At 44.8% G+C, this 14,123-nt stretch overlaps 1 protein-coding gene across 4 annotated transcripts in view; it reads right to left on the reverse strand.

The window, feature by feature from the left end:
- Positions 1-14,123, reverse strand: part of LOC140739096 (glutamate receptor 1-like) — a 643,907-nt gene that overhangs the window by 566,772 nt on the left and 63,012 nt on the right. For all 4 annotated transcript variants that reach the window (XR_012101563.1, XM_073067046.1, XM_073067045.1 and 1 more), the window contains exon 11: positions 9,879-10,249. Coding sequence is in view for 3 of the 4 variants with exons in the window: in XM_073067046.1 (XP_072923147.1) it covers positions 9,879-10,249 (371 nt within the window). In the remaining variant the exon portion in view is untranslated. The remainder of the gene's footprint in view (positions 1-9,878; positions 10,250-14,123) is intronic.

The raw sequence follows: 14,123 nt of genomic DNA on the forward strand, positions 1-14,123 counted from the left end.
AAGTCCCATCTAAAGTATGTGTCCAACATGAAGAGGGAGTTACAGTGGGCGTACGAGTTGGCCGAGGCGGCGGCTACCAAACAAAATCAGAGGAATAAGATGCGGTATGATCGAAAGGTGAAGTTTGTTCAATTATTGCCGGGCGACCGGGTCCTTTTACGGAATTTGGGACTCCCTGGTAAGCACAAGTTGGCAGACCGATGGGCGGCCAGCCCCTATGTAATAGAGAGCCAGATGCCGAACCTGCCAGTTTACCGGGAGAAACCTGAGGATGGGAAAGGGCCTATCAAGGTACTCCATCGGAACCACCTGCTGCCGCTGGGTCAAGCGGTGCAGGTGGATACGGAGCCAGAGTGGGAGGTTACGCCCAGTACAAGGACTCTCGAGGGTGCAGAGAAAGGGAAGAGCCCGCTGCTGAAGAGCGGGGACGGGTCCCTCGCCCGGAAATGGCTACTGATTCGGAAGAGGACGACTCAGATGAGTGGCCCCTGTTCCCATTCGCTGGTGCTCCAGTACCCGGAGAGGAGGCTCCTGGCCCTTCCCATACTGAATTGGGTGAGAGGAGGGAAGGTCTTGAGGGTCAGATGGAGAGGCAGCCAACAGTGGTGGGAGAGAGGGTGGAGCCCGAGCGTGAGCCGGAGAGATCTCAGGTGAGGGAGGACCCCCGTGAGGAAGGGGGTGAGGGTCTGTCAGGAAGACCTGGGGTGTCCAAGACAGTGGGTTCGCAGGTGGAGAGGGAGCCCAGGGGGGCAGAAGGGGTATGGAGATCTCAGAGGATTAGGCGCCCCCCAGAGCGGTTGACATATGTGGTACCAGGAGAACTGAGTGTGATTTCTACTGCTCTGGGTAGTTATGTCACTGCTTTCTGCACCTGGGTTGGGTTTTGGGTGTTGCAAGAAGCTTTGGGGAACTCTAGTAATGCCATGAGGGCATGACATTTGTTGGTGGGGAGAGAATGTACAATGTCCGGTGTATGTTACTAAAAAGGGCTTCTTTGGTTTGTTATGAGTAGGAATGCTTCTTTGTCTGTTAAAAGTTTCTCTTGCCGTTGTTTCGCTTTAGAATGGCTGATATGGTAATTGTATTCATTTGTTAATCAATGGGGAATGTTATTGTGTTTTGTGAGGCTGGGAACTTGGGGGAGGGGTTGTGCGGGCTTGGGGTGTGAGGAGAGTCCGGAGGGAGACGCCGAGGAAGGAGGACGTGCGCTCGGACGACCACCGGGGAGTCCGAAGTGGGAGTTTCGGGAGGACAACCACCGAGGAGTCGAATGGTTCGCTGGATGAGCTCCACCGATGTGCACTAAACTGACTGAACTTTGATAAGTTGGCGCCTTTTGTTTTTTACTTGTATATATATATATATATATTGTATTGCCTAATACTCTTTTAATTTTAGTAAACTCTTTAAAGTGTATTTCATAACGGTATTTGTTGTGGGTTTGATACTGTTGGCGGGCGCGAGGCATAAACGCGATTCTCACAGCACCTGCGTGTACGGGAGGTGGGTTGGTGTGAGGATGGATCTCTTTTTCCCCTAGACATATACCAGCCTGTTGGGTAAGTGTTACACTTATATTTCCTGTATTCAGCACATTGATTTGTGCAGGCTAATGTGCCAAAAGCTCTCTTTACAAACCTATCAACATGAGATGTCACTTTCAATGAATTAAGGTCCTGTATTCTCAGATCCCTTTGAACTACCACACTCCTCAGTCCCCTGCCATTCACTGTGGTCTTACACAGTGCAAAACCTTGCTCTTGTCTGCATTAAATTCCATCTGCCGTTTCTCAGCTAATTTTTCCAGCTGGTCTAGACCCCGCTGCAAACCTTGATAATTTCCCTCGCTGTCCACTACACCCTCAATTAATGTCATTCACAAATTTGCTGATTCAGTTAACTATATTATCACCCAGATCATTGATATAGATAACATGCAATAACAGACCCAACACCAATTCTTGTGGCACTCCACTAGTCACAGGCCTCTGGTCAGAGAGGAAACCATCTACTACCACTCTCTGGCTTCTCCCACAAAGCCAATGTCTAATCCAATTTACTACCTCATCTTGAATGCTGATTGATTGAATCTTCTTACCCAACCCCCAATGTGGGACCTTGTCAAATGCTTTGCCATGGACTTTAGAGCAAGGACAATGTATATGGAATCCTCCAAGAGGACCACAACCTTCTCATAGGGTTTGGAGTCTTGCATGCCTCAATGACCCAGAGAGCTATGTTGGTACGAGTCAGGGCCTTGTGCTTTGGTTCTTGGTAGGGTTATCCTTGCCAAACGTGTCAAAGGGTCGAGGCCAGACTAAGAGTGGCCCACCAGTTCTCCAGGTTTGGGAGTTCAGCTCAGGGCAAACAAACCTAACTGGTCAAAAAAAATGTTACGGAAACAGCAATGAAGAATCCTTCTATATCAATGTGTAAAATGGTATGGACAGACGGAGATGGTGAAGCTTCATTGCTGCTCCAAACTCTAGCGGTGAAATGGGCAGTAAGAAAGTAATTTATGTATGTAGAAAACACTTCAAGATCAGTATAACAGTAAAGACAAGGTATAAAGCTTATTCTTCTAGATCAGTATTAGAACAAGGAGAATGCATAAGGACTACTCTTCTAGATCAACATTAGAGCAAGGACATTGTGTATAGAATACTCTTCTAATTCAGTATAACAACGACAATGCATATGGAATACTTTTCTAGCTCAGTATAACAGCAAGGACGATGTACATGGAACTCTCATCTAGATCAGTATTAGAACAATGACAATGCATATGGAATCCTCTTCCAGATTAGTATAACAGCAAGGGCATTGTGTATGAAATACTCTTCTAGATCAGTATTAGACCAAGGACAGTGTATATGGAGTAGTCTTCTAGATTTGTATAACAGCAAGGACAATGTACATGGAATAATTTTCTAGGTCAGTATTACAGCAAGACCAGTGTATATAGAACATGCTTCTAGACCTGTGTGGTGAAGATCCGCAGGTCTGGAGGAGTGAGGGCCTGCAATAAATTAAGAACAGTGAAAACAGGAAGACAGGCAGAAATCTGACAATCTGAGAAAGAGAGACAGAGACAGGAAGGGATAGGGGGAGAGAGATTGATGTAGAGAGATAGAAAGAGAGAGGGAAAGGGAGAGGAAGATGGAGAGGGAGGAAATTGCTAACACTCCTGAAGACATTTCTGATGCAGTCACTCAGAAAATGATTTCAGGACTGAATTGAGTCAATATTATGTTTCATATTCTGCATGGAGGATGGTGACTAGTGGTGTTCCACAAGGATCTGTTCTAGGACCTCTTCTCTTTGTGATTTTTATAAATGGCCTGTATAAGGAAGCAGAAGGGTGGGTTAGTAAGTTTGCTGATGACACAAAGGTTGGGGGTGTTGTGGATAGTCTGGAGGGTTGTCAGAGGTTACAGCATGATGTTGATAGAATGCAAAACTGGCCTGAGAAGTGCCAGATGGAGTTCAACCCAGATAAGTGTACAGTGGTTCATTTCAGTTGGTCAAATTTGAAGACAAAATATATTAATGATAAGACTCTTGTTAGTGTGGAGAATCAGAAAGATTTTGAGTCTGTGTCCATAGAACACTCAAAGCTGCTGCACAGGTTGACAGTTTTGTTAAGAAGGTGTATGTTGTGTTGGCATTCATCAACCTGGGACTGAGTTCAAGAGCCGTGAGGTAATGTTACAGATATAAAAGATTTTAGTTAGTTAGAGAGTGCAGAGGAGATTTACAAGGATGTTGTCTGGATTGGAAGGGATGCCTTATGAGCATAGGTTGAGAGAACTTGGCCTTTTTTCTTTGGAGCGACAAAGGATGAGAGGTGACTTGATAGAGGTGTATAAAATGATGAGAGGCATTGATCATGTGGATAGTCAGAGGCTTTTATCCAGGGCTGAAATGGCTAACACAAGGGGGCATAGTTTTAAGGTGTTTGGAAGTAGGTACAAGGGGGATGTCGGAGGTAAGTTTTTCACACAGAGAGTGGTGGGTGTGTGGAATGCACTGCCAGTGAAGTGGTAGAGGTAGATACAATAGGGGCTTTTAAGAGACTATTAGATAGGAACAAGGAGCTTATAAAAATAGGGGGCTACGTGGTAGAGAAATTCTAGGCAGTTTCTAGAGTAGGTTACATGGGCAGTACAAAATTCTGGGCCGAAGAGCCTGTAATGTGCTGTAGATTTCTATATTTCCATGTAATACAGATTTATGGAAGTGTAACTCTTGTGAGGTTGTACTGTGCTGAATAGGTAAGGGGTAGCCAATGACACACACTCAATGTTTTAGAAACAGTGTCTCCCCCTCCACCACAGGGGAGGGTCTCTGCACAGAGCTGATGGGTGATTGTAGGGTGCTGGTAGAACGATAAGCCCGTAGCAGTGGGGTAGTTGTAGAAGCTGAGAGACCTCAGAAAGGTATAAAAGACCTCATAGTGGTTGGTGAGCACAGCATGGAAGCTGTGCGTCCACTGTGGTGGGTGGAAAGGAGGGGCGTATCAGAGAAAAGTGTTGTGTTCAGGGGAATCTCAAAGAACCCATCATCCAGTCCATGCCCTCTTCTCAGTGCCACCATTGGGCAGGAGGTACTGGATTATCCCACAGCATCAGGTTCTTGAACTAGGATGGATGACTTCTCTCACCTCTACACTGACCTGATTCCACAACCTACAAACTCACTTTCAAAGACTCTTTACAACTCACGTTCTCAGTATTTTTTTTTATTTCCACAGTTTGTCTTCTTTTTCACATTGGTTGTTTGTCACTCTTTGTTTATGTATGACGCTTTGTAACATTCTATTTCATCGTTTTTTCCCTGTAAATGCCAATAGAATTTTATTGTGTTTTTTTACTTTCCTGTAAAGGCATGCAAGAAAATGAATTTCAGGGTTGTATATAGTGAGATACGCATATTTTGATAATAAATTTACTTTGAACTTTTATACTTGAATCAATAAAGGTTACCATGTAGATACAGCAAACAGCATTCTCCAACAGCTTCACCGCTGTGGCCATTCCTTTGGCCTGAAATCCTTACCCTGGACTATGGACCTTCCCCCACAATGCCATAGGTCTACTATCCTCAGGTTTACAACCTTACCGTTCCCCAGCCCTGCTCTACCACTTCCACACCTACTTCACACGATTTGCTACCTGTACATTGAAACATACAGTGAAATATGCCATTGTGAAATTTGTTAACTTAGCAGCAGCCGTTCAATGCAATATATAATATAGAAGAAAAAAACAATAAATAAATAAATATACGCATATTGAATAGATTTTTAAAAAGTGCAAAAAAACCAGAAATACTGCGTACTAAAAAAAGTGGAATGTGGGAGGAAACGGAATACCGGACGGAAACCCATCATCCAACACATCTCCATCTACCACTCCAGCTGTCTCTTTTTACCTGGTTTGATCTGCGTGTCTCCTTCACTCCCACCATTTTCAGTCCGCTGATCACCTTGGATCCCTGTCTCACCACTGCCTTGCTCTTCTTTATGTCAGCCATCTCCCTCTCCATTCTCAATACTGATTCAAGGTTTTTTACCCAAAATGCTGACAGCTCCTCTCCCTCCACAGACACTGCTCGAACAGCTGAATTTCCCTGACAATTTTTATGTTGCTCCAAATTCCAGCATCTGCAGTCTTGTGTGTCAAACCACTGTACTCATACAATAACTTAAATCCTGATGCAAGGTTTTTACCCAAAATATCAACAGTCCAGATCAATTCAATTCAAGTTTAATTGTCATTTAACCATACAGGAATACATCCAAACGGGACAGCGTTACTACAGGGTTAAGGTGCAGGGACACATGACCAACAGTCACTCACAATAATCACACACAAGATGACAATCAGGTAATAAGACTCCCAGCATCCACCCCCCTCGCGACACCGAGGTTTGATGCCCAGTCCTCCTCCCACAGACAAATCAACAAACCCATACAGAACATCAATAAAAATACAACTCCATTGAGTGCCACTAAAAAATATCTGCAGTCAGCCTCAACAGAGCTTGTCTTCTGCTGAGCGAAACCCTGAGAGGGCACCAACAAGCCACAGTCCTCAACAAATACCTCAGCCACTTCCTCCCACCTACCTGGTGCAGGGAGGCACGCACTTTAAACAGCTACAGACATGCTGGGCCTCGACATCCACCAGGCGTACACTTAAATCTTCTACAGTGCCTCTAAAAGTATTCACCCCCACCCCCCCCAGAAGTTTTCATGTTTTATTGTTTTATAACATTGAATCACAGTGGATCTAATTTGGCCTTATTGACATTGATCAACAGAAAAAGACTCTTTTGAGTCAAAGTGAAAACCTGTACATTGAAACATACAGTGAAATATGCCACGTGTGTCAATAACCAACAAAGTCCAAGGGAAAAACCTGCAAATGTCACCAGAGCATACCCACAACTCACTAACCCCAGCCCATATGTCAGAATCAGGTTTATTATCACCGGCATGTGATGTGAAATCTCTACAAAGTGATCTAAATTAATTACAAATATATAACAAAATAATTTATTGTATAAGTATTCACCCCCTTTCATGTGACACATCAAATCATCACTGGTGCAGCCAATTGGTTTTAGAAGTTACATAATTAGTTTAAATGGAAATCTGTTTTTGGAGGCCTGTGTGCAGTCAAGGTGTTTCAACTGATTGTAGTAAAAATACACCTGTATCTGGAAGGTTCAACTGCTGGTGGGTCAGTATCCTGGCATAAACTACACAATGAAGACAAAAGTACACTCCAAACAACTCTGTGAAAAGGTTATTGAAAAGCACAAGTCAGGAGATGGATAAAGGAAAATTTCTAAGTCACTGTATATCCCTTGGAGTACAGTTAATTCAATCATCGACATATGGAAAGAATATGGCACAGCTGTAAATCTGCCTAGAGCAGACTGTCCTCAAAAACTGAGTGATCGTGCAAGAAGGGGACTAGTGAGGGAGGCCAGCAAGAGACCTATGTCAGCTATGGAGGAGTTACAAACTTCAGTGGCTTTGTGCAGAGCTTCACCAGTTGCAGCTTTATGGGAGAGTGGCAAAGAGAAAGCCACTATTGAAAAAAAACTCACATGAAATCTCGGCTAGAGTTTGCCAGAAGGCACTTGGAGGCTCTGTGGCTGCAACATGCTGTGGGAACGTTTCACTGCAGCAGACCCTGGAGGGCTTGTGAAGATAGAGGGTAAAATGAAAGAGCAAAATACAGGAAAATCCTGGAGGAAAACCTGATGTAGTCTGCAAGAGAACTGCGACTTGGGAGAAGATTTGTTTTCCAACAGGACAATGACTCCAAGCATAAAGCAAAAGCTACACAGGAATGGCTTAAAAACAACAAAGTTAATGTCCTGGAGTGGCCAAGTCAGAGTCCAGACCTCACTCTAATTGAGAATTTGTGCTGGACTTGAAAAGGGCTGCTCACTCACGCAACGTGACAGAGCGTGAGCAGTTCTGTGAAGAAGAATGGGAAAATATTGCAGTGTCCAGATGTGTAAAGCTGATAGAGACCTATCCACACAGACTCAAAGATGCATCTATTAAATACAAATGAGAAAACCTGCAGATGCTGGAAATCTGAGCAACACACACAAAATGCTGGAGGAACTCAGCAGGCCAGGCAGACTCGATGGAAAAGAGTACAGTCAACATTTCAGTCTGAGACCCTTCAGCAGGACTGGTGATAAAAAGATGAGGAGTCAGGGTAAGAAGGTGGGGGGAAGGGAGAAAGAAACATTAGGTGATGGGAGAAACCGGGAGGGGAGAGGGGTAAAGTAAAGAGCTGAGAAGTTGATTGGTGAAAGAGATACAGGAATGGAGAAGGGTAAATCTAATAGGAGAAGACAAAATGCCATGGAAGAAAGAAAAGGAAGAGGAGCACAGGAGGGAAGTGATGAGCAATTAAGGAAATAAGGTGAGAGAGGGAAATGGAATGGGGGAATAGTGAAAGGAGTGGCATTACCGGAAATTTGAGAAATCAATGTTCATGTCATCAGGTTGGAGGCTACCCAGACGGAATATAAGGTGTTGCTCCTCCAACCTGAGTGCAGCCTCATCCCGACAGTAGAGGAGACCATGGACTGACATATCGGAATGGGAAGTGGAATTAAAATGGGTGGCCACTGGGAGATCCCGCTTTTTCTGGCAGACAGACCATAGGTGCTCGGTGAAGCAGTCTCCCAATCTACGTTGGGTCTCACCGATATACAGGAGGCCACACCGGGAGCAGCGGACACAGTAGATGACCCCGACAAACTTACAGATGAAGTGTTGCCTCACCTGGAAGAACTGTTTGGGGTCCTGAATGGTAGTGACAAAGGAGGTGTAGCACTTGTTCTGTTTGCAAGAATAAGTGCCAGGAGGGAGATCAGTGGGAAGGGATGAATGAATAAGGGAGTCGTGTAGGGAGCGATCCCTGTCAAAAAGTCAGAGGGAGGGAAAGATATGCTTGGTAGTGGGATCCCGTTGGAGTTGGCAGAAGTAATGGAGAATTATATGTTGGACGCAGAGGCTGGTGGGGTGGTAGGTGAGGACAAGAGGAACCCTATCCCTGGTAGCATGGCAGGAGGATGGAGTAAGAGCAGACATGTGTGAAATGGAAGAGATGCGGTTGAGGGCAGCGTTGATGGTGGAGGAAGGGAAGCCCATTTCTTTGAAGAAGGAGAGCATCTCCTTCGTTGTGAATGAAAAGCCTCATCCTGGGGAGACAGAGGAATTGAGAGAAGGGGATGGCATTTTTACAAGTAACAGGGTGGGAAAAGGCATAGTTCAGGTAGCTGTGAGATTCAATGTGTTTATAATGGATATCGGTAGATAAGCTGTCTCCGGAGATAGAGACAGAGAGATTGAGAAAGGGAAGGGAAGTGTCAGAAATGGACCAGGTAAATTTGAGGGCAGGGTGGCAGATGGAGGCAAAGTTAATGAAGTCGATGAGCTCCGCATGGGTGCAGCCCTGTATCTCTTTCACCAATCAACTTCTCGGCTCTTTACTTGACCCCTCCTCACTTGCTCTCCCTCAGGTCTCAGACACAATGCAATGCAACGTTATTTATAAGTGCATCAATCATACACCGTAAACTGCAGCAAAATACGGTAACTGTGCTAAAGGGCTGTGTACCACACTAACTCTGTATATTCTACTGTGTTAGAATGCTGTATGTCTAGAAATACAGTAAATAAGCAATGGTCCCTGTTTCATTAAAACAATAGGTTCTCAGATCCGACTTGACCAGACAGAAAGACTCCAATCATCAATGATCCACTTAGAACTACAAACCTACATTTATTCGGACAGAACAATGCAAGCATTAAAATACTGATCTTGGCATGTGCAACCCCCGTCACTGTAGTAGACCTCTCGTTCTGCCCATCCATGATGCCATTCACAACCAGACTGATGGTGAAACCCCGAGAAAGTACTAACCCCCAGCTACCCCGATTGCTCTGCTTCTATACCCTACCCACTGATAAGAAATGCTGCAGAAAGTAGAGCAAGACATAGCACCAGCTCAAAACACCGAGTCAGAACCAGCCAACATTGCATTCGCCATCTTCCCATGGCTCTTCCCATAGTAATGCATTCTCATGTTGGATTCCCAAAGTAGTAAACTCCTGCATTCAAGATCACAGTGATGATGAGATACCTGACAAGTCTGAAGATTACACAGAATCCCTCATATCTGTGCTCATTTCCATCCACATAATTACCATTATTGCAATTCTACTTCCTTTTTCAAACCATTTTTTTTAAAAAAAACATTCACTTTCAAAAGCACATAAGGAAACCAAAATCAGACTGGAACCGGAAATGTGGAAAGGTTAAGGTGTAAGGACCAACCTTGGTGAAATATCACATCCTTGCTGCATGAAGGCACCCAGCGAGAACCAGAGACTGTTAAATATCCCAAACTCATTGGTCTGCTCAAGGCTTTGTGTGTCAGGTCCTTCCTCATACTCTTCCGTCTGCCACTCATAGGGGCTGAACCTACTGACCAGGAACAGCACCACACTCACGCCTATGTAGGCAAACACGATGCACATCCAGATCTCGTATGCCAGTGGGTCCAGGAAGGAGAAAACTCCAGGCTTGGACTTTTGTGGTTTTTTAATCATAATGGAGATGCCCAGACTCATGAAAGGCTTGGAGAAGTCGATAACCTCCTCACGTACCAATGTGATTGTTAATGGGGCCACTGCAATGTCAGCTTTCTGAAACACAGCAGAGGAAATAAAGGTTCAAAGATAAGTTTACTTGTCATAAGTAGATCAAAACATCAAAACACACAATGAAATGCATCATCTGCATCAATGATCAACACAGTCTAAGGATGTGCTGGGGGATGCCACACTTCTGGTGCCAGCATAGTATGCCCACAATTTACTAACATTAACCTGTACATTTTTGCTATGTGGGAGAAAACTGGAGCACTGGAAGGAAACCCAAGAAGTCACAGGGATAACGTACAAACTCTTTACAGACAACGGCGGAATTGAAACTCTGATTGCTGGTGCTGTAAGGCATTACTCTAACTGCTATGCTACTCTGCTGCCCCAGTGCAGCAGAATTAGCAGAGGCACCTCATCCCTATGCATACACCTCCTGACACCTGGCAAATTTGTCTAGAGCCCTGCCATATCATGTGCGTACTATCACAATGCCCTTTGTGGGACTATCCGTGCAACAATGGTCACCGGACCTCTGCATGGACTGGGCTGGAAAGAGGAGATGGGTAGTTCCTTAGGGCGGAGGGGCAATGGACCCCAGCTCAGGATCAGTATTAGAATCAGGTTTATTATCATGACATGTGACATGAAATTTGTTTTGATGCAGTGGTACTCTGCAATACATTTTAAAATTTACAAGCTACAATAAATATAGTAATTATTTTATGTATTACACTGTACTGCTGCTGTAAAACAAATTTTATGACACAATCAACACACATAAAATGCTGGAGGAACTCAGCAGGCCAGGCAGTAAAAGAATAAACAGTCGATGTATTGGGCCAAGACCCTTCAGCAGGACTCCTGTCTGGCCCGCTGATTTCCTCCAGCATTTTGTGTGTGTTGCTTGGATTTCCAGCATCTGCAGATTTTCTCATCTTCATGATGCAAACCTGATTCTGAATCGAGATTTTCCTTGTCAGAATTGTGGCTCACTAACACTGTTTGTCTCTTCCTCAGAGAACAGAAGAGAGTACAATACAGGAACAGGCCCTTCAGTACATCATGTCTGTACTGACAATGATCCCAGCTCAAGCTAATCCCCTCTGCCTGCACGTGGTCCATAAGTCTCCATTCCCTGTCTGTCTCAAAGCCTGTTGTATCTCCTTCCTTCAGTGGCATCCTGGTACACCACCTACAGAGAGCGTACAGAAGGTGTTCACCAGGATGCTGCCTGGATTAGAGAGCATGTGCTGTAAGGAGAGGTTAGACAAACTTGGGTTATTCTTTCTGGAGTGTCAGACGTTGAGGAGAGATCTGCTAGAAGTTTATAAAATTATGAAGGCCATTAATAGGGCAAACAATCAGTGTCTTTTCCTCAAGGTTAAAGTGTTCAATACCAGAGTTGTGCCTGGAGTGGTGGTGGCGGCAGATACAATGACAGCGTTGAACAGACTCCTTGAGAGGTTCGGTACATCAATACTCCTAAGGGCCCATTTACTTCTCTCTTACATTTGACCACACAAAGTGCAATACCTCACTTGGAGAAGTATAATATGATTAGGAATAGTCAGCATGTGTTGGCACATGACCAAGTGGTTACGGTGTTGGTCTAGTGATCTGAAGGTCACTAGTTCAATCCTCAGCTAAGGCAGCATGTTGTGTTCTTGAGCAACACATTGCTCTGCGCTAACACCGGTGCCAAACTGTATCGGCCCTTGCCCTTCCCTTGGACGACATCGGTGGCGTAGGGAGGGGAGACTTGCAGCATGGGTAATTGCCAGTCTCCCATACAAACCCTGCCTGGGACGGCAAAGAGTGGTTGTAGACAGGTCATATTCTGCATGGAGGTCGGTAACCAGTGGTGTGCCTCAGGGATCTGTTCTGGAACCCTTGCTCTTCGTGTTTTTATAAGGAAGTGGAGGGATGGGTTAAGAAGTTTACTGATGACACAAAGGTTGGGGGTGTTGTGGATAGTGTGGAGGGCTGTCAGAAGTTACAGTGAGACATTGATAGGATGCAAAACTGGGCTGAGAAGTGACAGATGGAGTTCAACCCAGATAAGCGTGAGGTGGTTCATTTTGGTAGGTCAAATACAATGACAGAATATAGACTCTTGGCAGTGTGGAGGATCAGAGGGATCTTGGGGTCTGAGTCCAAAGGACGCTCAAAGCAGCTGTTTAGGTTGATACTGTGGCTAAGAAGGCATACGGTGCATTGGCCTTCATCAATCACAGAATTGAATTTAGGAGCCGAGTGGTAATGTTGCAGTTATATAGGACCCTGGTCAGACCCCACTTGGAGTACTGTGCTTAGTTCTGGTTGCCTCACTACAGGAAGGATGTGGAAACCATAGAAAGGGTGCAGAGGAAATTTACAAAGGTGTTGCCAGGATTGGGGAGCATGCCTTATGAAAACAGGTTGAGTGAACTTGGCCTTTTCTCCTTGGAGCGACGGAGGTTGAGAGGTGACCTGATAGAGCTGTATAAGATGATGAGAGGCATTGATTGTGTGGATAGTCAGAGGCTTTTTCCCAGGGCTGAAATAAGACCATAAGAGCATAAGACAAAGGAGCAGAAGTTGGCCATTCGGCCCATCGAATCTGCTCCGCCATTTCATCATGAGCTGATCCAATCTCCCCTTTAGTCCCATTCCCCCATCTTCTCACCATAACCTTTAATGCCCTGACTACTCAGATACCTGTCAATTTCTGCCTTAAATACACCTAATGACTTGGCCTCCACTGCCACCCGTGGCAACAAATTCCATAGATTCACCAGCCTCTAGCTAAAAATTTTTTTTCGCATCTCTGTTCTGAATGGGCGTCCTGCAATCCTCAAGTCATGCCCTCTCCTACTGGACTCCCCCACCATGGGAAACAACTTTGCCATATCCATTCTGTCCATGCCTTTCAACATTTGAAATGTTTCTATGATGTCCCCCCTCATTCTTCTAAACTCCAAGGAGTACAGTCCAAGAGCAGTCAAACGTTCCTCATATGTTAACCCTCTCATTCCCGGAATCATTCTAGTGAATCTTCTCTGAACCCTCTCCAATGTCAGCACATCCTTTCTTAAATAAGGAGCCCAAAACTGCACACAGTATTCCAAGTGAGGTCTTACCAGTGCCTTATAGAGCCTCAACATCACATCCCTGCTCCTATACTCTATTCCTCTAGAAATGAATGCCAACATTGTATTCGCCTTCTTCACCACCAACTCAGCCTGGAGATTAACCTTAAGGGTATCCTGCACGAGGACTCCCAAGTCCCGTTGCATCTCAGAACTTTGAATTCTCTCCCCATTTAAATAATAGTCTGCCCGTTTATTTCTTCTACCAAAGTGCATGACCGTACACTTTCTGACATTGTAATTCATTTGCCACTTCTTTGCCCATTCACCCAATCTATCCAAGTCTCTCTGCAGACTCTCTGTTTCCTCAGCACTACCGGTCCCTCCACCTATCTTTGTATCATCAGCAAACTTAGCCACAAAGCCATCTATTCCATAATCCAAATTGTTGATATACAACGTAAAAAGAAGCAGCCCCAACACGGACCCTTGTGGAACACCACTGGTAGCCAACCAAAATGGGATCCCTTTATTCCCACTCTCTGTTTCCTGCCAATCAACCAATGCTTTATCCATGTATGTAACTTTCCCATAATTCCACGGGCTCTTATCTTGTTCAGCAGCCTTATGTGCGGCACCTTGTCAAAGGCCTTCTGAAAATCCAAATACAGAACATCCACTACATCTCCCTTGTCTAGCCTGCTTGTAATTTCCTCAAAAAGTTGCACTAGGTTGGTCAGGCAGGATTTTCCTTCAAGGAAACCATGCTGAGTTCTGCCTATCTTGTCATATGCCTCCAGGTACTCCGTAACCTCATCCTTGACAATCGACTCCAACAACTTCTTAAC

The sequence above is a fragment of the Hemitrygon akajei genome, chromosome 15, assembly GCF_048418815.1.
Source record: "Hemitrygon akajei chromosome 15, sHemAka1.3, whole genome shotgun sequence".
Lineage (NCBI taxonomy): Eukaryota > Metazoa > Chordata > Chondrichthyes > Myliobatiformes > Dasyatidae > Hemitrygon > Hemitrygon akajei.